Source organism: Furipterus horrens, unplaced genomic scaffold, assembly GCF_987537825.1.
Source record: "Furipterus horrens unplaced genomic scaffold, mFurHor1.1.pri manual_scaffold_13, whole genome shotgun sequence".
Lineage (NCBI taxonomy): Eukaryota > Metazoa > Chordata > Mammalia > Chiroptera > Furipteridae > Furipterus > Furipterus horrens.
Window position 1 is genome coordinate 37,778,375 of NW_028327183.1, and position 21,960 is coordinate 37,800,334.

A 21,960-nucleotide genomic window follows, 5' to 3' on the forward strand; every position below is an offset into this window, starting at 1 on the left:
GTATTTTCTCTTCCTTATGATATTCTTAATATGTATTAATCAACTGTATGTTTTCAGTATGGTTTCCAGTCAACAGTAGGCTAATAGTGATTAAGTTTTGGGGGAGTCGAGACTTATACACAAATTTTCAACTGACGGGATCAGCTTCCTGATCCTCCACGTTCAAGGTCAACGACATACACTACAACAAATGGACTTTTTCTCAGTGATGTAAGACTTGACCAATATTTCAAAATCTATTAAAGTAATCCATAATATTAAGAGAGTAAAAAGAAACACATTATATTTGTTATAAAAATTGGTACATACTTTAAATACAATTTCAGGGAAATATAGAGGGTTCCATGATTATGTTTCCAGGTAACAAAAGGTCCTCAAAGTTATAAAAACCATGAGAGAGGGGAAAAAATCAACTATATGGTTCTGTCATGAAAATGCAGTCTCAGGGTAAACATGAAGTGAACTTTTATCCTTTCTGTGAAATAGCAGGACTTCTATAAATTTTAAAGTTATTTTTTCATAGCAGCTTCATTGTGAACCTAATACAGAGAAGATCCTATTGATCCTTTGCCTAATTGAATGAACCCTAATAACACTTATAGGAAATATTTTTAAAGAGAATTGTACTACTTGAAGCATTACAAAGTTGAACAAGATACAAACAGTACAAAGTGAGAAAGGGCCTTTGGATCCCAAAATGTCTACAGGCCTAAAAACAGTCTGAGAAAACTATTCAGCTGTAAACACAGGCCACCTTTTATGAAGAAGAAAAAAAAAAAAAAGAATTCTGGCATGACTCAGGATATAACCACGACCTCAGTATAAAAACATGCTGTTTGGAAGCAGAAACACACATAAATTGGATTCTTTATTATATAATAATGCAATCCACTGAATATGTCACTGCTGTGACATATGCTGAGAAAGTTATATATTACATTCTTTTTTAAAGAAGTCTTCAAGATTCCATGTGTACTTTACACTTAACAACAGTTTAATTTGAACTAGTCACACTTCAAGTTTTTAATAGCTCAAATTTGAGTGGTCAACATGTTGCTAGCAACTATCTTATTAGACAATACTGGTCTATACCATCAGTCTCCACAATTAGTGGCAATTGCGTTTTACTCATTCTTTAAATATTATATATATGAAGTACTATGGGATAGGCACAATAACAGATATAGCAATAAGTTAATTAGGTAAAATCTGGACCCTCATTCTTTGATTTCCCCAACACATTATAGTATATTTACTATCCACTGTTAAAAGTTTTGGCAATATAAACAAGTTTTAATATACAGGCATTAAAAAAAGTCATTCACTAAAAATAAATAAATAAATCAGTCACTTCATACTGGTAATAATATTGCATAATTTTACCTTTTAAAGGCCATTACAGAAAATTTTAAGGACATAAAAATAGAGAGAATAGCAAAAACAAAATATACAATAACCATGTACCCAAGATACTTATCTTACCACCATTTTGATTAACTTGTTATCTGCCCTCTTTTCCATGAGCATTTTAAAGAAACTTCCAGACATTGTATTATCTGCCTGTATAAACTTCAGACATTTTTACATAAACACAATGAATGCTATTACTATTTAAAAGCCTAATTTCTTAATGTTGTTTACATTTGATTCATACACCTCTGAAGACTCTTAATATCTAAGAGTTCCACTTTCCTGTTTTTCAGTGACATCAGGTAATCCCTCTTGTAAAATTACCCACATTTTAGATTTAATTGATTCTTTTTACATCAAGTAATTTGTTCTGCTATTCCCTGAATTTTCTCTAAACTGGGAGTTAGAGCTTGATACTTAGATTCAGTTTCAATATATCTTTTTGGCAAGATGTCTTATTTTATCTCAAGATATTTTGTCATATTTTTTATGAGGTTAAAATTCATCAGTGGGTTCAGATGTTGTCAACCTGATCTATTCATGACAAAGCTCCTATCAACATTTCACCTAATGTTCTTTACCTCTACTGAGAATCTTGCTGTGTCTGGTTAAATTCATGTGTTGCAAAATTCTCTACTAAAGAACATTAGCTTTTCAACTTCTTTTCCACATTAACTCCTTTAAGAGATTTTCTTTCTAGAATAAATTTCTTAAAATTTAACATGACTTAAGTAGTCATGAACAGCTTTCTCATATTCACGGACATATTCTTCCTTTAAAGTAAATTATCTTAAGTTAGTTGTGAGCATAAAGTAAAAGAGATCCTTACTTTCAAAAACTTTCCTCTTGAATTTATTTTTTTAATGTTCCTTAACACAAAATTCACAATGGAAGGCTTTCTTATAATCATTTAGTTACATTATGAATTCGCTGATGGTAAGTAAGGTGTGAGTGTTGTCTGAACGCCTTCTTACATTCCTTACAATTGTATGGTTTCTCACCAGAATGAATCCTCTGATGTTGAATAAGTGATGAATGAAGTCTAAAGGCTTTTCCACATTCCTTACAGTCATAAGGTTTCTCACCAGTATGAATACTCTGATGTTGAGTAAGCTGTGAGAGCAGTCTAAAAGTCTTCTCACAATCCTTACATTTAAAAGGTTTCTCACCAAAATGAATACTCTGATGTTGAGTAAGTTGAGAGAACAGTCTAAATGCTTTCCCACATTCCTTACAATCATAGGGTTTCTCTCCAATATGAATACCCTGATGTGAAATAAGTTCTGAGTAACGACGAAAAAACTTCTGACATTCTTTACATTCGTAAGGTTTCTCACCAGTATGAATTCTCTGATGGAGGGTTAGATGATAGCCACGACTAAAGGTCTTCCCACAGTCTTTACAATCATATGGTTTCTCACCAGTATGAATTCTCTGATGGAGAGTAAGTTGTTGTCGCACTCTAAATGCCTTCCCACAATCCTTACATTCATAAGGTTTTTCACCAGTATGAAGTTTGTGATGTATTCTAAGGCCTGTACTACACAGAAAAGCCTGCCCACATTCCTTACATTCATAGCACTTCTCAGCAATATTAAGTCTTTGATGTCGAGTGAGGTGTGCATATTGTCTAAAGGTCTTTCCACATTCCTTGCATTCATAAGGTTTCTCACCAGTATGAATCCTCTGATGGAGATTAAGTTGTCCTCGCACTCTAAAGGACTTCCCACATTCCTTACATTCATAGGGCTTCTCACCAATATGAATTCTCTGATGTACTCGAAGATCTGCACTACATGTAAAGATATTTCCACATTTTTTACATTCAAGAAGTTTATCAGAAGTATGAATTCTCTGATGCCGACTAAGGTGGGCACATTGTCTAAAGGCTTTACCACATTCTTTACACTCATAGGGTTTCTCACCAGTATGAATTCTTTGATGGAAAGTAAGTTGTTGGCGTACTCGAAAAGTCTTTCCACATTCCCCACATTCATAGGGTTTCTCTCTATTATGAATTCTCTCATATAAAGTAAGAGATTTAAGTTTTCTGTAAGTGGGCCTTCTTCCAGAGGTGATTTTTTTCACTTGCCTGAAATATCCCTTTTGAGGACCTTTTTTTCCCTCGAACTTTTTATATTCGCATTTTTTTCCAAAAAAGGAGTCTTCTAGGTTACAACTTCTAAAGTCTTCCATTACATCCCACTGTGACAAATTCATTTCAAAACTGTCCTTTTGAAATAATTTTTTGGATTCCAAATCTGAAAGAAAAAAAAAGATAAAAGCATGCTATTTTCTTATTCTAGAAAATGTAAACAAATAAGCAAATGAAAATTTTATAATAGAAAATAAAACCCAGTTGAAGTAAATAGGCTAGAGAACTCTAAAATAAACATGTAAGTTGAAGGGGGAATGAAGAAAATGGTAAAACCAGATTATCCAGACTCAGATCAAAGTTTGAAAATTTGTACTTGAAATTTTTAGAAATTTCTCCACCTAGTTGAGTTCCTTTCATCCTTTAGCTTCATGTTAAATTGAAAAAATTATCCCCAATGACTACATTTAATTTATAACCTTTCTTTTCTATCCCTTGTTTCTTGCTTAAGTCTTTTTTCAATTTTGTTATATATTCATAAATTTTCTCAGTTTTTATTCTTTTTATTTCCATATCTTAAATCTCCCCAAGGGCAGCAACTATCTTTCAATTATCATTGAATAACAAATTCATAGAACATAGTGACTGTTTATTAAATTCTTATAATTTGATAAAAGTTATTGCACGTGTTGCTTTGCCTTCATTCCTACACATTACTACATTGTTTAAATATTCATTTTAATCATTTCCTATAGAGACAGAAAACAAAGTCCATCTAAGCTATCTCAGTCAAATACATAAATGAAAAATGGTGATTTCTTCACAGGTGATTATCCTTCCAAATACCTCTCTACTTTCACTTGCATATATCTCTGGTAAAGCTCATTTTCTGCTTTGCATAGTCATGAGTAAACCTTCTCCTGCTTTCACAACCAAAGTAATGAGAGGTTCTACTTATCTTCATGAGTTTCTATAACTGCAAAATTGTGTTACAAATTTTCTCAACATTTTTGCAATAAGAGTTCTATACTTCTCAAAAAATAAAAAGCAGTTTACAAAACTCATAATACAGCAACATTTTTAATTTGCCAAAATTGGAAAGAAGTGTTCATCAACAGAAGAATTTCTAAGTAAATTATGACATACTGATATAAAACAATACGGTCCAGCAACAAAAATAATCTACAAGTGCGCATAACTTGAATCAATCTCACAAACGTAATAGTGAGTAAACAAAGCCAGACATTAAAGGATATATACTGAAAACAGTACAAGTAATTTATTCACTTGTTAAGTCAGGATAGTGGTCAACTTTGGTGAGAAGATATTACTAGGAATTATGAGGAAGCTTCTAATGTAATTGTAAAGCTCTATTTCTGAATCTGAGTATGATTATATGAGTGTTATTACCGTGAAAATTCAGTGAACTGCATGCTTACAATTTCTGTGTATTTGTGTGGATTTCAATAAATTTAAAACAATACACTAAAGACATATTAAAAGGTAACAATTATTTAAATTGTGTGGATGAAAACCATTCCTCCCCCCCTATTTCCCTACCATCGATCTGTCTCAATCTCCCCAGCCAAGCAAGCAATATAGAACTATACAAATGTCAGAATTTTGGGGGAAAAGTCAATTCAAGGCATCGTTAAGATAACTTTGATACAAATGATATATAAAATGATGAGTAATTAGCTAGTTATAACAGTAGTAAATAAGTGAGCAGTTATAAAGGTATGAATAATATCCTTAGAATAAGGTGGTAATTTCAAAGAATTTACTTGCAAATTAAAAATTAAAAACCAGTAATCAAAAAGGAAAGAGTCAAAATCAAGTTAAAAGGTCAAAACATTTATAAAAAAAATGACCAAGTGTTCACAGCATAAAAACCCATACAAGTTGACATAAGAAACATTAAAAGAAAAAGTAATGGAATAAAGTGCACAATGTACAAACAGAACAAAATGTCCATATTCACTCATAAAAAAAGTAGAACAAGTTATAAAACACCCTATTAAATGTGAAGGTTTTGATTATAAACAAATAAAACATTTCCAGAGGGCATGTAGTGAACCCAACTTAAGTGACATGCCAGATCAAGACCCTGGCATGTTGACAATTCTCATCTAGGAGACTACTCTGTAACCTTTTGTAATCTTAACAAAAAGACAGCCAGGTTTTGTTCCCAAATTTGTTTATACAAGTTATTATCAAGCAAGTAAAAGATAACAAATTTTCTATGAAAACTAAGTTGATTGTTTTAAAAATACTGACTACAGATGAACAGTACATTGTTATTAGAGTAGGCACGACTGAGAAAATGGTAAAGATTAATGGGAAACAAAAATCAAAGACTCTGCACTCAGACTGCTTCAAAAGTATCTTGAGGTTCATAATGTATTTTAAATAAATTGGAAGTGTAATCAATAGCCTTTGTACTCTATGTGTGATATAATCAGGGAAGAGTAGACTGGACCTATGCTGAAACAAAAGGCTGGCATAAAAAACTGGCCTATGGTAGGAAATTTTAATATTCCAAACTTTAAGATATATATAAAATATGATAAACCAAATACTAGTTTGGATTCTAACAAATCAAGGGCTATGTGAAAGCAAAATATTAGCCTACCTTAGATCAATATAAAAGGAGAATGATTATTTCCATTTGCAGGGTATCAGTTTTAATTAAAAAGAAAATGAGAAGCAAATACCTGGTCATAAAATTAATGTTTTTTGAAGTCACTTATTTTTTGCTGATAGAAGATGACATGTGATACAAAATATTTATGACAGAGGTGTTTTTAGTCACATTAACACTAGGGTTAATGTATCAAGAAATCTGTAAATGTTAAAACCCTATGACCACAGAATTGTACTTCTGAGAATCTATACTGATCAAATACTGAACAGTCCATACTGAATTCCAATAAAATACTAAATAATCCTCACATTCTTTTTTTAAAAAATAATTTGTTTATTTTTAGAGGGAGGAGAAAGGAGAAAGAGAGGGAGAGAAACATTACTGTGTGGTTGCCTCTCACTTGCACCCCCGACTGGGGACCTGACGTGCAACCTAATCATGTGCCCTGACTTGAATCAAACCAGCGACACTTGGCTCGCAGGCCGACACTCAATCCACTGAGCCACAGCAGTGAGGGAATCCTCACATTCTGATGGTAAATCTTATTGCTTATTTCACCAAGAAATTAGAAGCAATTGAAATAAAAATACAATTTTCCCCTTCACCACATTATCCAACTGATCTATAACCATATTCTTACCAAATGCATAGTTTTCCTTCATAAATTGGCTCCTACTCGTTTCTATCTACTAAGGTCATTGTTTACAAAACTATCCTCTACTCCATCAAATTCCCTCTCTTTGAAATCATTCCCTTCAGGCTATAAACATATTCTAATATCTCACATCTTAAAATGCACTCCTTGTATCCCATATCTGCTTTCATGGCAAAGTTCTACAAATTGTGTATACTTATTTTTACTACTGCCACACCTCTCATTTCCTTTTCCTTTTATCTTTCAATAACTTTAAAACAAAACCTTATTATAAGAGCATTATGAATGTTGCAAAAGTGGGCAAAGAGTATAATAAATGTTCGTGTATCTATGAACCAACCTCAAAAGTCGTCAACCCAAGCCCAATCCTGGACTATTCTGCTAACAATATTTAAAGCAAATTCCATAAGTTAAACTATTTTTTGTACTTTTTAAAGAATTCATCACTAAAAGGATTTTTAAAAAACATAACCATAATACTATTATCCAAAACTAAAAAATTAACAATTCTTATATTATCAAAAATAACACTTTGAACTATCTCTAACCTCATAATTGATCAAAAGCCCATTGAGTATATCTTTGTTAATGTAGGTTCTCCTGCTATCTTTTGATTTCTATTGCAATTTATTTGCTGAGAAAACTGTGTTTTGCCCTGTAGCTTTTCCCATGTTCTGAATATTTTTGACAATATTACCAAGGCGTAATAAAACATGTTCCTCTAACTTCTTCCCATTAATTGTGAATTGGCTTTAGAAGCTCGATCAGACATAGGATCAATTTTGTTGGCAAAGTTACTTCATCGGTGATATTGTGTCCTTCCATTAGGAGAAATATATTGCTGATTGTCTCTACTTTTGTGATGCTATCAGCATTTATGTTCAATGCCTAGGTCCAACAGTTCATTATTGGTTTTACAATGGCAATATTCTACCATTCTTCATTTATTAAGTGAATATTTTTGTTAGGAAAAACATTCCTTACTATAAGAACAATTCTTATAATAAGGAAGACATGAAAAATGCTTTTTATCTTTTAAGTTTATGGTATCCAAATAAGTTAGTTCTCTAGTAGTCCCTAATGGTGAACAACTTGCTATTACTATCATTAAGAATTTACGAAAAACATGGATGAACCTTGAGGACGTTAGCTCAAGTGAAATAAGCCATTCACAGAAGGACAAATGCTGCATGATCCCGTGTATATGAGGTATCTGAAATAGTCACATTCATAGATGCACAGAGTAGAAGGAATAATGGTTGTCAGAGGCAAAAGGGGAGGAAAAAATAAGGAGTTTCTAATCACTGGGCATAGTTTTAGATAAACAAGATGAACAAGCTCTAGAGATCTGCTTGCTGTACCACGTTGTATCGTACACTTGAAAACCTGACAAGGTAGATCTATTAAGTATTCTCACCACAAAAGATAAAAAATGCATACTGCCACTATATATCAGTTAATTAAATTAAAAAAAAGAATTTATGAAATTAAGCATGTTATGTGTTGTAACTCACTGCAGTTAAGTGTATAGATGTTCAAATGATTCCAATTTTGACAAGTTAGAGCCTCTTTCAATTGGTCCCTCTTCCCTAACCACCCTATCTAAAATTACCCCAATCTTCCATCATAATTCTCCACATTCTTATTCTACTCACTTTTGTTCATAATACTTCATGATATTTGGTAATCCATTTGTGTATTGCTTGACTTTCCTACCACAATGCAAACTCTATGAAAAAAAAGGGGAATAAAAACAAATATATATTATTGGGTTAGCTAAAAAGTTAGCTGGGTTTTTGCTGTCAGATGGCTCTAATAGTGCTTAGTTGTCTTTAACTTCATTCAGAACCATTTTATTAGATTGTATTGTGACAGTTGCACGTAAGTGTGCATTTTATTTTTTTTAAGTATATTATAGTGACTATGCTGCTACAGTTGTTCCAATTATTTCTCCTTTGCCCCTCTCCACCTGGTACTCCCTTTCCCTCCAGCAATCCCCCTTCTTAGTTCATATCCACGGATCACACGTCTAAGTTCTTTGGCTTCATCTTTTCCTATACTATTCTAAACATCCCCATCTATTTTGTTCCTACCAATTATGCTTCTGGATTCCTGCACCATCTCCCCATTCTCCCCCTACCCTCTCCCAGCTGATAACTCTCCAAATGATCCCTATATGATTCTTTTCCTGTTCTGTCTGCTTGCTTAGTTTGAGTGTTTTTACTTTTTAGATTCAGTTGTTGATAGTTGTGTTTGTTGTCATTTTGATGTTCATGGTTTTGATTTATTTATTTTTCTTAAATCCCTTTAACATTTCATATAATAATGGCTTCGTGATGATGAACTCCTTTAGCTTTTCCTTTGCCTGGAAAATACTTTATCTACCCTTCCATTCTAAATGATAGCTTTGCTGGATAAAATAATCCAGGTTGAAGGTCCTTGCTTTTCATCACTTTGAATACTTCTAGCTAGTCCCTTCTTGCCTGCAAAGTTTCTTTTGAGAAATTAGCTGACAGTCTTATGAAACTCCTTTCTACGTAACTCTGCTTTTCTCTTGCTACTCTTAAGATTCCTTATCTATAACCATTGGCATTTTAATTATGATGTGTTTTGGTGTGGTGCTCTTTGGGTTCAACTTATTTGGGACTCTCTTTGCTTCCTGGACATGGATGTTTATTTCCTTCACTAAATTAGGAAAGTTTTCTTTCATTATTTTTTCAACTAAGTTTTCAATTTCTTGTTCTTCCTCCTCCTCTTCTGGTAACCCTACTATTTGGATATTGGTATGTTTAAAGTTGTTCCAGATGTTTCTAATCCTCTCCTCATTTTTGACAATTCTTGTTTCTTCTTTCTGCTCTGGGTGAATGTTTATTTCTTCCTCTTGTTCCAAATCACTGATTTGAATCCCAGATTTGTACCCATCATTATTGGTTCCCTGTATATATTTCTTTGTTTCACCTTGTATAACCTTCACTTCTGTCTATACCACATGTAAACAATTTTTAAGAGAACTGCTATTGAGTTCGATTTTTCAGCTGTTTTAGACTTAAATAGGCATGCTGATTTCAAAACTGCAGTTAGTTTTCTTCTATTACATCAAGTTTTTTTTCTGTTCAACCACTTATGCTGGATCGAAGGAATCACTAGTACTCTCCAAATGGCTGACAGCAGCAAACTTCTCTTGAGTGGGAAGGGGTGGGGGACCACTTTGGAGACCAGCAACAGGTTCATACTTGTCTAGGCTATTCAGTTACATGAGACAGCGTGGTGAGAGGTTGTGTGCCGCTCTATATAGTGAATCATATTCCGGAGTGTGGTCTGAGTTCTTGTCTGTATACAAGGAGTTAGCAGAGTTTATATTATTATTTACATACGTACTTATTTCCTTTCCTTCAGATCATGTCTGCCTCTGCTATTTCTCATCGTATGTGCCTAAACAACCCGGATTCATTTAATCTGTGGCAGTTTCACCATTCCCAGTCAAAGGACAAACATAAGCGCATTTGTCAGGCAAGCCTATATTGCATATTTTAAAGTAAAACTTGGTGATCAAGATAAGTGTTGGGCCCCTCACAAGGTTTGTAAGCAGTGTGTTGAGAGTTTATGGATGTGGATGAAAGGAACACATGTTAAATTGCCATTTGGTATACCTATGGTTTGGCAAGAGCCCAGAGATCACTCAAGTGACTGTTAAGTTTTTCTTAAATTAATTAATTTGTTTATTTATTTATTTTTAGAGAGACGAGAAAGGATAAAGAGAGGGAGAGAAACATCATTGTGTGGTTGCCTCTCACTTGCATCCCCCAACTGGGGACCTGACATGCAACCTAGTCATGTGCCCTGAGAATCGAACCAGCGACATTTGGTTCGCAGGCCAACACTAAGTCCACTGAGCCATAGCAGCCAGGAAGTGACTTTTACTTTTGTAGAGTGAAAACGTCAGGATATAACAAGAAAAATAAATGTAAAAGAGTATAGTGTCCTACCATCAGCTATATGCCCAGTGCCTCAATCAGCTGAAATCCCAGTGCCAGTTTTCTTTGAACTACCCTCTTTGGAAAAACAGGAGTATGGTGAAGAACTAAGTGACAGGAACGATGAAGATTTTGAAATTGAAGATGACTCAGTTCATAAGGGATTTGATCAGCATGAGTTGAATGATTTGGCATGAGATTTGGGACTATCAAAAGAGGCTTCAGAACTGCTAGCATCAAGATTGAATGAGAAAAATTGCCTGAAAAAGGAGCAAAGGTATCCTACTTCTGATCAAGAGAAAGTGCATTTCTGCAGTACTTTTGAAGTGATGGTGGCTTTGTGTATTGTCATAACATACATGGTTTAATGGAGGAATTGGGAATTCCAGTCTATAACGCAACTGAATGGCATCTGTTCATCGATAGCTCATAGCAGAGCTTGAAGTGTGTCCTCCACAATGGCAATTTATTTGGTGCAGTCCCAATGGGCCATTCTGTTTGTTTTCATGAAGAATATGAAGACATAAAGAGAGTCATTGATCTGTTGCAATATCACAAGCAAAATTGGATCATCTGTGTTGACCTTCAAATGGTCTGCTTCCTTGGTAGCAACGCGAATACACCAAGTATCCCTGTTTTCTGTGTATGTGGGACAGCAGAGCTTGTGAGAAGCACCAGGTGAAGTCGAATTGGCCTCCAAGATCTGATCTCAAACCTGGTGATCCAAACATTCTACATAGCCACTTGTCGACAGAAAGAACATTATATTCCCACCTCTGCACATAAAACTGGGTCTCATGAAGCAATTTTTTAAAGCTTTGCCAACTGAAGGAGACTGTTTGAAGTATCTCATTTTGGCATTTCCTAGCCTGTCATTTGAAAAGATAAAATACCTTAATATGTATGTTTGGTAGCAGAACTTTACTACTTGTACACAATTTGACTTACAGTAACAATATATAGCCTTTATATGAATAAAATAACTAAATAAACACTATATTAGGTAATCTTTTCTTTGTATGTATATTTTGTATGATTTTGGGGACAAAGGGAGGGTATCCTGTCCTTTAAAGAGTTGACGTGATAGAGAAAAACTGGGGTCATTTTTTGATTCAGTTGCCAAAAGTTAGTCAAAAACAAGTGTCATATCTAACTCATCAAAAACTGTGTTCCCCAGTGTACTCAATCAATTCTCTGAGGATCCTGATCACCAGTGTTTTGAACTCTTCATCTGATAGGTTGGCTATCTGTTTTGCTTAGTTCTTTTTCTGGTGTTTTATTCTTTCATTTGGGTCATATTTTTTTGCCTCCTTAATTTGGCAGCCTCCCTGTGTTTGTTCTGTGTATTGGGTAGAGCTGTTTGACTGTTTCTTGGTACAATGGCCTAATGTAGTAGGTGTTTTGTAGGGTCCAGTGGCACAGCCTCCCCTATCACTCAAGCTGGGGTACTCAAGGTGTGCCTGTCATGTGGGCTGAGTACACTCTCCTCTTATATTTGAGCCTTGGTTGCTATTAGCAGATGAACAGGAGGGATTTACTCAAGCCACTCGGCTACAAGGACTGGTTGTGACCACTGACCATGAACCTGCACCCTCCATGGTACGGGGGCAGGGTGGTGGTGCTCCAACATGGTCTGTAGCTATCCACTGGATGCACTGGCCCAGGGGTTTCCCAAGTGGTGTAGGCCAAGGTCAGACCCCATCTGTGTTTTGCCTGGGGTGCCCTGCCTCAGCTCTAAAGCAATCTGAGATGGTTGCAACTTGTGCTAAGCTTGAAGTTTTCCAGGAGAAGCCAAGCTGTGAATCTAAGCTATCTGCTGGTAGTACTGGGCTTGGAACTCACCAAGGCCAGCTATTGCTAGTTTGATAGGATTTAGAAAGTTGTGAAGCACCAGCCAAGACCAGCCATTCATATGGAAAAGCAGCTTGGTTGGGCCCATAAGTTGGGTAGGACAGAGTCTCTGAGGACTGCCAAGGTGGGTCAGTGTTAGCCAGGTTGATGGAGTCTCAGATATGGCACAAGCTTGTCAGCTCCTTCTTGATGAATGTGGTTTCTTTAATTCTGTAGTTGTCAAGACAGCCATTCAATTCGATTTCTGATGGTTCTGGCTTATGGATTTTCTATATTTTAGTTGTAATTTTAATGTGGTTGTGTAAAGAGGCAATCCATGACTGCCTATGTCACCCTCTTGACCAGATCCTCAACGTACATTAAAATAAAAAGCTTATCAAAATTCATGAAATTTTGTGCAGTCATTTCAACATTGAAGATGGAAGAAAATGAGCAATGTTTTTGGCATTATGCTTTATTATTTCAAGAAAGGTAAAAATGCAACTGAAATGCAAAAAGGATTTGTGTTTGATTGAACGTGTCAAAAGTGGTTTATGATGTTTTGTGCTGAAGATTTCTTACTGGATGATGCTCCATGGTTGGGCAGAACAACTGAAGTTGACAGCGATCAAATGAGACATTAATTGAGAACAATCAATGTTATATCACACAGGAGATAGCCAACAACATACTCAAACTATCCAAATCAATAAAGTTATTGGTGAAAATGAAAAATGTGTCTTTTATTTTATGGAAAAACTAAATGGACTTTTCGGCCAATCCAACATGTAGAATGGTTGTTATTAGGGAAGAAAGATTTCCCCCATGGAAATGAGAGGAAAATATCAGTGAAGAAATACATGGTAAATGGAAATAAAGAAAAAATTTCTTGGTGGTTCATGCTGATATCTAAATTTCCTCCCCATATTTCAGGACTTTTCTTCATAATAAATATCTAAGAGGTGTGTTTCCTTTCGAACCATGCCGTAATGGTTTACCTCTGCCTGATTAATATTCACTCACCTGGGCTCCATTTTTTTTTCTCACCCCTCACAACCATCCAAGGTTCTTTCCCTTGCTCTAATAGGGTAATCACATCTGGCTTAGAAATGGAACAGCCTGCATGGAAAAAAAAGGAACCTAATAAAGAAAGTATTTACTTGGTTAAGCTGCAGAACTAAAGAATAATGGGATTAAAAACCATTTGTATTAAAGTTATTTCAAGATCACAAACACTAACAAGAACAGAGAGGTAGAAATATCAATTTATTTTAAGTCATACATTCTATCTCTGAAGAAGAAATTAATAACTAAGAGCATTAGTTTCAAATCCTGCCTGTCACCTGGGTCACTAGTGCCTCAGTTTTCTCAGTTGTTAAAGGGGAATAATGTCTACCCACAATATTCCTATGCCATTTGATTCAATAAGCATAAAGTGCTTGGATAAGTCCCTAATACTTAGTACAGTACTATATACAGTATTCCCTCACTGCGGGTATTATGTTCTAGAACACCCCCCCCCGTGAAGTAGGAACCTTACATTTATTCTACACTCTTAAATCTACGTGAAACTTTAACATATGTATACAGTACCGCAAAATCCCTTGATATAGTGAAAAATCCACGATAAATTAAATATAATATTTTTAAAAATCCCGTGATACAGTGAGGCCGTGATAAGTGAACCGCGATATAGAGAGGGACTACAGTATATAAATTATATATACATATGGTACTATTTTTGCTATTTTTTGATATTTTCCTTAGAGTAAAATAGTTTTCTGCCAATAATTAATTTAATGGTAGTAGTTCATGTATTTTAAACTATTAATCATAAATCAATTAAAATATAAGTCCTTTGCAGTGAATTGAAGATGTCCACTTGAGTTTTAACAGTTGATTCAATCCATCACATATATTATATAGGCTTTTTCAATAGGTATGTAGAGTCAGACAATGCTGTCTTCTTACTTACAGGGTGAGTTAGTAGATAATAGAGTAGCTACAGCAGTATGAAACCAGATTTCTTTCACAATTGTTTTGCTGTGTCTAAAAATTTACATTAAGTGTCACTAAAGAGAAGCAATTACTGAAAAGGCAAAGGGAAGAGGTCAAGGTCAATAAATTATGGAAGAAGCTGAAAGTGCTATTTCACAGCTTAGTAGCTGAAGGTGCCTATTCTCAAACTACAAAGCAAATATTCAGCCATATTTTAGAAAGACAGCCCTGAAATTCAGTACTTGTGAGTTTCTAAATGACCTGACACAGGTAAGCTTACCCACTGACACCAAGTTGCTATAGTTCTCTAATATCACATCTTTGTACAAATTCCTCTGGTATGAGTTCAGGCATTCCCACTCTTCCTGAGAGAAGTCTACAGCCACATCTCTGAATATTACCAAGTCCTGAAATGACAAACCCACACATTAATTGTAAAATTATTTCTGTAAAGGGCCAATACTTAGGTTTTGGTCTCTGCATTCATTTCCTTTCCATTTTCCCTTCATTAAAAAAATTATTTTATAATTAGACATAGACTATACAAAAACAGGCTATGGGTTGAAACTGGTTCACAAGCTATAGTTTGCCTACCACTGCTATCAGCAAAACTGCCTCTGTACTGTGGGATACCTAATTTTATATATATTCAGGTAAATATCAGAATTTCCCGATTAATTAAAAGTGTTCATAAGAACACTGCTTTCCATGTGCCTAAAAAATTCTCAATAATTGTGATTTACTCTAACCTCTTTTCCTTTAAGGATTAGAGAAAAAAACTGATGGAATTCTTTTCCCCAAATGAACCATATAATCTCTGTTTTTAAAAAAAAGAAGAGTCAACATAAAAGAATCTTTCGGACCTAACTTCATCATTATAGTCTATCAGCATTTTCCCTTATTATAACAAATCCTTTACTGAATATTTTTATTCAATACACAACAGTCAGGTTTATAGATCTTAGGCTTAATGACTATATTTTAAAATAAATTATGTTTAAAATTTATATTACACAAAATCTCTAAAGCTGCAGTATCCAATATGCTAGCTTAAGACACATGTGGTTATTGAGCACTTGAATTGTGACTAATCCAAATTTAGATGTGCTGCAAGTATAAAACACACACCAGATACTACTTTCAAAGGAAAAAGAATGTAAAATACTTCAATAATTGTTATATTAATTACACATTGAAATATTTTGCCTATATTGTGTTAAATAAAACATTAATATTGATTGTACATTTCTTTTTACTTTTTATAATGTGACTACTAAAAAGTTTAAAATTATGTAAGGGCCTTGCATATTACTCTCTACTTTTTATGAGGCTGACATGCTTCCCATTGCATAAAGAAGGCATTAATTCAATGGAACATTCAATGTGTGACTACTATAAAATTTTAAAATCACATGTGGCTCATATTATAATTCTTTAAGATAGTGCTACTCTGAAGTATTCTCTAGTCCTAAGAGTCTCAGATCAAATCTTTCTCTCTAGAGACCTCATTTCTGCTTTATCTCTACTCTAGACAAAAACCAAACATACAGGAGATGCTGAGTAATCCACTCACTTTACAGACAGACATTGATGGAGAAGAGAGGGCACATAGGAGGGGCCTGGGCTGATGGGCTTTACCCCTCACTAGAATGGGAGAAGCTCTTGGATGGGACTCTGGTAGGAAGCTTCAGGGTAAAAAATGAAAATGTTCACAAAACTTGAGAAAAAATTACATTTCATAGAGAAAAACCCAACTTACATGAGCCATGATTTTAGAGTTGCAAGAACTGGTCAGTTTTCCTCATAAGTCGTTCACTGAGCAGAGGCCACAGGAGCCAGAGCTAGGGAAAAAATGGAAGGCTTAACATAATTGCCTCAGAGCTCAAAATTTTTTAAAACCCACTTCTCCATGCAAAACTTTTACCTCCCTTACAAAACACAGACAAGTTATGAGATGTAAGAGGTAGTTTAGACAAATATATGAGCTCCCTCAAACCACAGGGATATCAATTGCATGAAGACAGGCAAAGATCAGAGACTCCTGCATGAAAGCATATGTCCAGACACTGAAGCAGGAGGGTTTCCAGTTAGTCCTCTACTATGGGGAGGCTGATCTGAACCTAAGAATGGGTTGTCCATAATTGTCCAGAGCATATCCATCTTCTTCCATTTGTGGTTACACCATCTATACCAAAACTTCCTTTAAAAACTCAGGAATCTGGTTGGATTCCCTAAACCACAAGATAAAATTTGGTATAAGAGAATTTCCCAAACTTTGATGCATTATTGGAACCATCAGTAGATCTTTAAAATATATTGATACCTGGCTCCCACCCCCCAAACATTCTGATTTAATTATTAGATTATGACCTGGGAATCAGGATTTTAAAAAATTTCTATAGTCCTGGACAGGTGGCTCAGTTGGCTAGACTGCTATTCCATGCAACAAAAGGTTGTGGATTCAATTCCCAGTCAGGGCACATATAGGAGGCAATTTACTGATCTCTCTCTCTCTCTCTCTCTCTCTCATTAATAAAAGCATATCCTCAGGTGAGGATTAAAAAATAAAAACAACTCCCAGGTGATCACAGTTTGAAAATTTCTATTACTTTTTACCTGAACATAAATTAAAAATAGCTCTGGCCCTGGCTGGTGAGGCTAAGTGGCTTGAGTGTCAGCCTGCAAACCAAGGGGTTGCCAGTTCAATTTGCAGTCAGGGCATATGCCTGGATTGTGGGCGAGGTCCTCAGCTGGGGGCATGTGAGAGGCAAACAATTGATGTTTCTCTCACCAATTGATGTTTCTCTCACACATCGATGGCTTCTTTCTTTCCTCCCTTCCTCTCTCTCTAAAAATAAATTTAAAAAATACTTCTAAAAATAGCTCTGCAAAAACAATTATGATAAGCTTAAATAGTTCCATCCCTGCTACCCTTTTGCCCATATCCCAAGTCTAGAGGCAACAACTTTCACCTTTTAGCATTTAAACTCCATTCATTCAAATAACATGCCAATATTATTCCTTCTTAATTTTCAGCTTTAAATGTTATCTACTGACTTTTTACTATGGAAGTCATAGTTTCAGTTACTTTTTACCCACCTCATATCTGTGTAGTTGCATTATCCCTATCCTTCAAATATGGTTTTATTTTATTTCAGGCTAAATAAATATTCAAATATATTTTTAATGAATATTCAATTTCTATCATTACCACTACCAACTGAGCCATATATAATACTCAGATTTTTCCTTCCTTGCACGAATTTTTTCTGAGGTCAAAATAATTTTGGCTTTTTTTGGTAAGCTTAGTTTCTAAGAAGTTATCAGTAATTCATTTCTCAAGCTCTCAACTGAAAGATCAGGAGGATGAAGCTTCTGACGTAAATAGCAGAGCTGTATTTCATACTCTAGGAATTGAGAACAGTCCTTCAAAAGTTCAGCCAGACATTTCAGTGACATCTATAACCTACCAAGAAAAGATAATGCCATACTCCTAAGTGTTCTCATCTCTAAAAACCTACAGGACCATGAAGTGAAAAGCTGTTTAAGTAAAAAAGACCTTAAAATTCTATTATAAAAATTGCTTAGCCCTGGCTGGTGCAGCTCAGTGCATTGAGCACAAGCCTACAAATCATAGGATTGATTCCAAGTGAGGGCACATGGCTGGGTTGCAGGCCAGGTCCCAGTTGGGGGCACAAAAGAGGCAACCACACATTGATGTTTCTTTTCCTCTCTTTCTCTCACCCTGCCCACTCTCTCTAAAAATTAATAAATAAAATCTTTAAAAAAAATTGCTTAGGCAGTTTTTAACCTCCCTGTCCAAAAACAGGTTTCTAAAACAATTCATAGAATATACAGAAAATGAAATAATAATGTAATTGCTAAGTGCTAAGTTTTACAAAACAGTTAAGGAATGAAAAATATTCATGATATACAAAAGGAAAAAAGTTGACAAAACAATACATAATTAATTTAAAATCATTAAAGTGAAACAGAATCAAGAGATGAAATAATCTCAATATATCAATTCTAACATTTTAAAATTAACTTTAAATTATAATTAAGTCTCTCAATTTGCCACTTCTATCTTAAAAATTAGGGGAGTCAAGAGGGCAAAGGAGTGAGTCTAGGCTGCACTTGCCACCTCCTGAGATGGGTCTGGGATTTCGGCTTAATTGTGGAGAAATCATCTGAATGACCGACTGGACACTGGCTGGAGTTAAGCCTTGTAGCCGCGGGCAGCTGGAGAAGGCTGCTTCATAGCGAACTGTTTGGTGCAGATCCTGGAGGAGACTCTGGAGTACCATGACTGGTGGCTGAGCTCTCATGGGCGGGAGCTCAGCGTGGGCAGAGATTTTTCAGTGCTCTGAAGATTTCCCGTGAGAGGAGTGGGGAGTGGAACTCAGGCTGGGCTCTCTGGCAGAGCTGAGAGTGAGCCAGGTGGCAACTGTCTCTAAGAGGCCTAAAGCAGGGTTTTGTTTGTTTGTTTTTGCCAAATGGGGAGGAATAGCTGGAGGTGCAGCAAGATTCTTGAGGGAAGGGTGCACAGGACTGCATTGGTTCCCACTTGCCCTGGGCTCTGGCAGAATGAGGGTAAAGTGGACTAGAGACGCTTGAGAAGTTTGGAGCAGTAGTGTCATGGAGAGAGATCTGGGGGAGCAGTGAACCAGACACCAGGGCAGACTTACTTCCAGTGCTGCAGGAGAAATCTTTTAAACAGACCACTCCCCTCCAAATGGCATCCGATGGAGGGGAAGCAATAGCCCTACCCAAAGAAATTACTTGGCCCCGCCCCATGGTGCTCAAGCCTGACTGCAGAATACAGAGCAACTAGAGTAAAAACTGAGACAAACACAGGCAGCAGAACACTGATGGAGTCCAACAGGCTGCCTAGGTCCAGACTGGAACATGATCTGAAGTCACCAGGGGCAGATTCAGAAAGAGAAGGAAGTAGAAAAATCCAGATACTGTCGAGACAAATTCTATTGTGATTTTCTACAGGAGTTATTTGTCTCCTGCATATCCTTTCAACAGTCATTTCTTGTCCTCCCAGTCTGCGCATTATAAGTAAATTATATTATTTACATCAAGGTTTATTTCAAATCTCATATATTGCTCCTCCCTCTTCTCATTCAATTTTACCATCTGATATCCTCTTCTTATTTTTGTTTTAAATTCTATCTTCTCTCTTGCTATGGCTCCTTTCCAACCTTCATCCATCTGTCACCTCTAAAGCCTCTCCATACCATTTTTCTTGTCACTAGTCACCTCGTATTCTTTTTCCCATTTCCCACCTTGATCTCTCTGTGCCCACTGAGTGTAATATGGTGGTAGTTATGGCAGTCCTGCAACATTATTCATATATCTTCAGTATTTGGGTTTTTCAAATCTCCAATCATATGATACCCCTCTCCTACTCAACTTGTAATTTCCTCCAGCCCTTTCATACTTTCATTTTAAATTTCAATTTTTCACTATCTTAGCCTGGTTTTAATTCCTCACTCCTTTAAGTATATTTTATTGATTATGTTGTTACAGTAGTCCCAATTTTATTTTCCTTTGCTCCCCTCTGCCCAGCACTACACTTGCCTCTAGCAATCCCACCCCCCTTAGTTTGTGTCCATGAGTCATGCATATAAGTTATTTGGCTTCACTCTTTTCTATATTATTCCTAACTCCTTCCTGTCTATTTTGTACCAACCAATTATGCTTCTTAATCCCCGCAATATTTCCCCATTGCTCCCTCTTCTCCCTCCCAGCTGATAACCCTCCAAATGATTCCCATACCTGTGATTCTGTTCCTATTCTAGTTTCCTTAGTTGGATTTTGTTTTTATTTTTTAGATTCAGTTGTTGATAGCTGTGAGTTTGTTGTCATTTTAATATTCATAGTTTTGATCCTCTTTTTCTGAAATAAATCCCTTTTAACATTTCTTTCATATAATCAGAGCTTGGTGATGATGAACTCCTTTAGCTTTACCTTGTCTGGGAAGCACTTCATTTGCCCTTCCATTCTAAATGATAGAATTGCTGGATAGAGTAATCTTGGTTGTAGGTCCTTACTTTTTATCACATTGAATACTTCTTGCCAGTCCTTCTTGCCTGCAAACTTTCTTTTGAGAAATCAGCTGATAGTCTTATAGGCACCCCTTTGTAGGTAACTCTCATTTTCTCTTGCTGCTTTTAAGATTCTCTCTTTATCTTGAACCTTTGGCATTTTAATTATGATGTGTGTTGTGTGGTCCTTTTTGGGTCTCTCTTGTTTGAGACTCTCTGTGCTTCCTGGACTTGTATATCTATTTCCTTTGCCAAATTACAGAAGTCTTTCTTCATTATTTTTTCACATAAGCTTTCAATTTCTTGCTCTTCTTCTTCTAATTCTGGCATTCCTATGATTCAGACGTTGGCACATTTAAAGTTGGCCCAGAGGTTCTAAGCCTCTCATTTTATTCAATTCTTGTTTCCTCAGTCTGTACTGGTTGACTCTTTTTTTTCTTCCTTATGTTCCAAATCATTGATTTGAACCCCGGTTTCCTTTCCTTCACCATTGGTTTTGTGAGGATTTTCCTTCATTTCATTTAGCATAAGGTTGACTTCTTCCTTTATGTGTTTGCTGTACTTAAGCATATCTCTTAAGCATGTGAGCATCTTTATCACCAGTGTTTTGAACGCTATGTCTGTTAGGTTGGCTATCTTCTCGTCACTTAGGTCTCCCATTGGAAGCTTGATCCATTCCATCTTTTGGTCCATACTTCTCTGTATCCTCATCTTGACAGGTTCCTGTGTTTGTTTGCCTCTGTGTCTTAGGTAGAGCTGTCACACCTGTTACATTGTAAGGGGCAGAGTCTTAGGTGTTCGTCAGTACGGGTGACCTGTTTCACAAAGTTGTAGCGCTGTATGTGGGGGAGGGGTCTCAGAGGGAACAATGCCACTTGCCCAGCAGTCGCCCATTTTCCAGGCACTTATCCCACTTCCTGTATGGGGCTGGTGCCTCTCTAGCTGTTGCCCTGCCTAGCATTTCCAAAGTGGGTGGATTTGCAGATGTTCTAGGACTGTGGAGGCCCTTGAAACAAGCGGACTATATAGGAGATGGACAGTTTCTTCCTCCATTACAACCCCCTCTAGTTTGCACAGTCAGAAGAAATGAGGCTTTATTTTCTCAGGAGCTGGAACCATGAGCTATGGTCTGGTGCTGAGAGTGCTCCCCAGGTGTCTCTCCCTACTTTTTAAAACGTGACTGCACTTTCCACTGGCCTGCCACTGCTACCGCTGCTGCTTCCACCACACAATGTCCTCTCTGCTCTGGTATGCCTCTCCTACCTGTCTGGATGAATATTTCTCCTTTATATCTTTGT

General features: G+C 36.0%; 1 protein-coding gene across 3 annotated transcripts in view; it reads right to left on the bottom strand.

The window, feature by feature from the left end:
* Positions 1–2,235: 2,235 nt before the first annotated feature.
* The window catches only part of LOC149994577 (uncharacterized), a 57,048-nt gene continuing 37,323 nt past the window's right edge, over positions 2,236–21,960 (bottom strand). For 2 of the 3 annotated variants that reach the window (XM_090260684.1, XM_090260683.1), the window contains 4 exons: positions 16,366–16,447; positions 14,887–15,013; positions 13,632–13,727; positions 2,236–3,671 (listed from right to left, as the gene is read on the bottom strand). In XM_090260684.1, the coding sequence (XP_090116810.1) occupies positions 2,317–3,671; positions 13,632–13,727; positions 14,887–15,013; positions 16,366–16,374 (1,587 nt within the window). In that variant the 5' untranslated portion in view covers positions 16,375–16,447 and the 3' untranslated portion in view covers positions 2,236–2,316. Of the gene's footprint in view, positions 3,672–8,459; positions 8,513–13,631; positions 13,728–14,886; positions 15,014–16,365; positions 16,448–21,960 lie in introns of those variants that run through there. The other variant, XM_090260685.1, reaches the window with a different exon arrangement.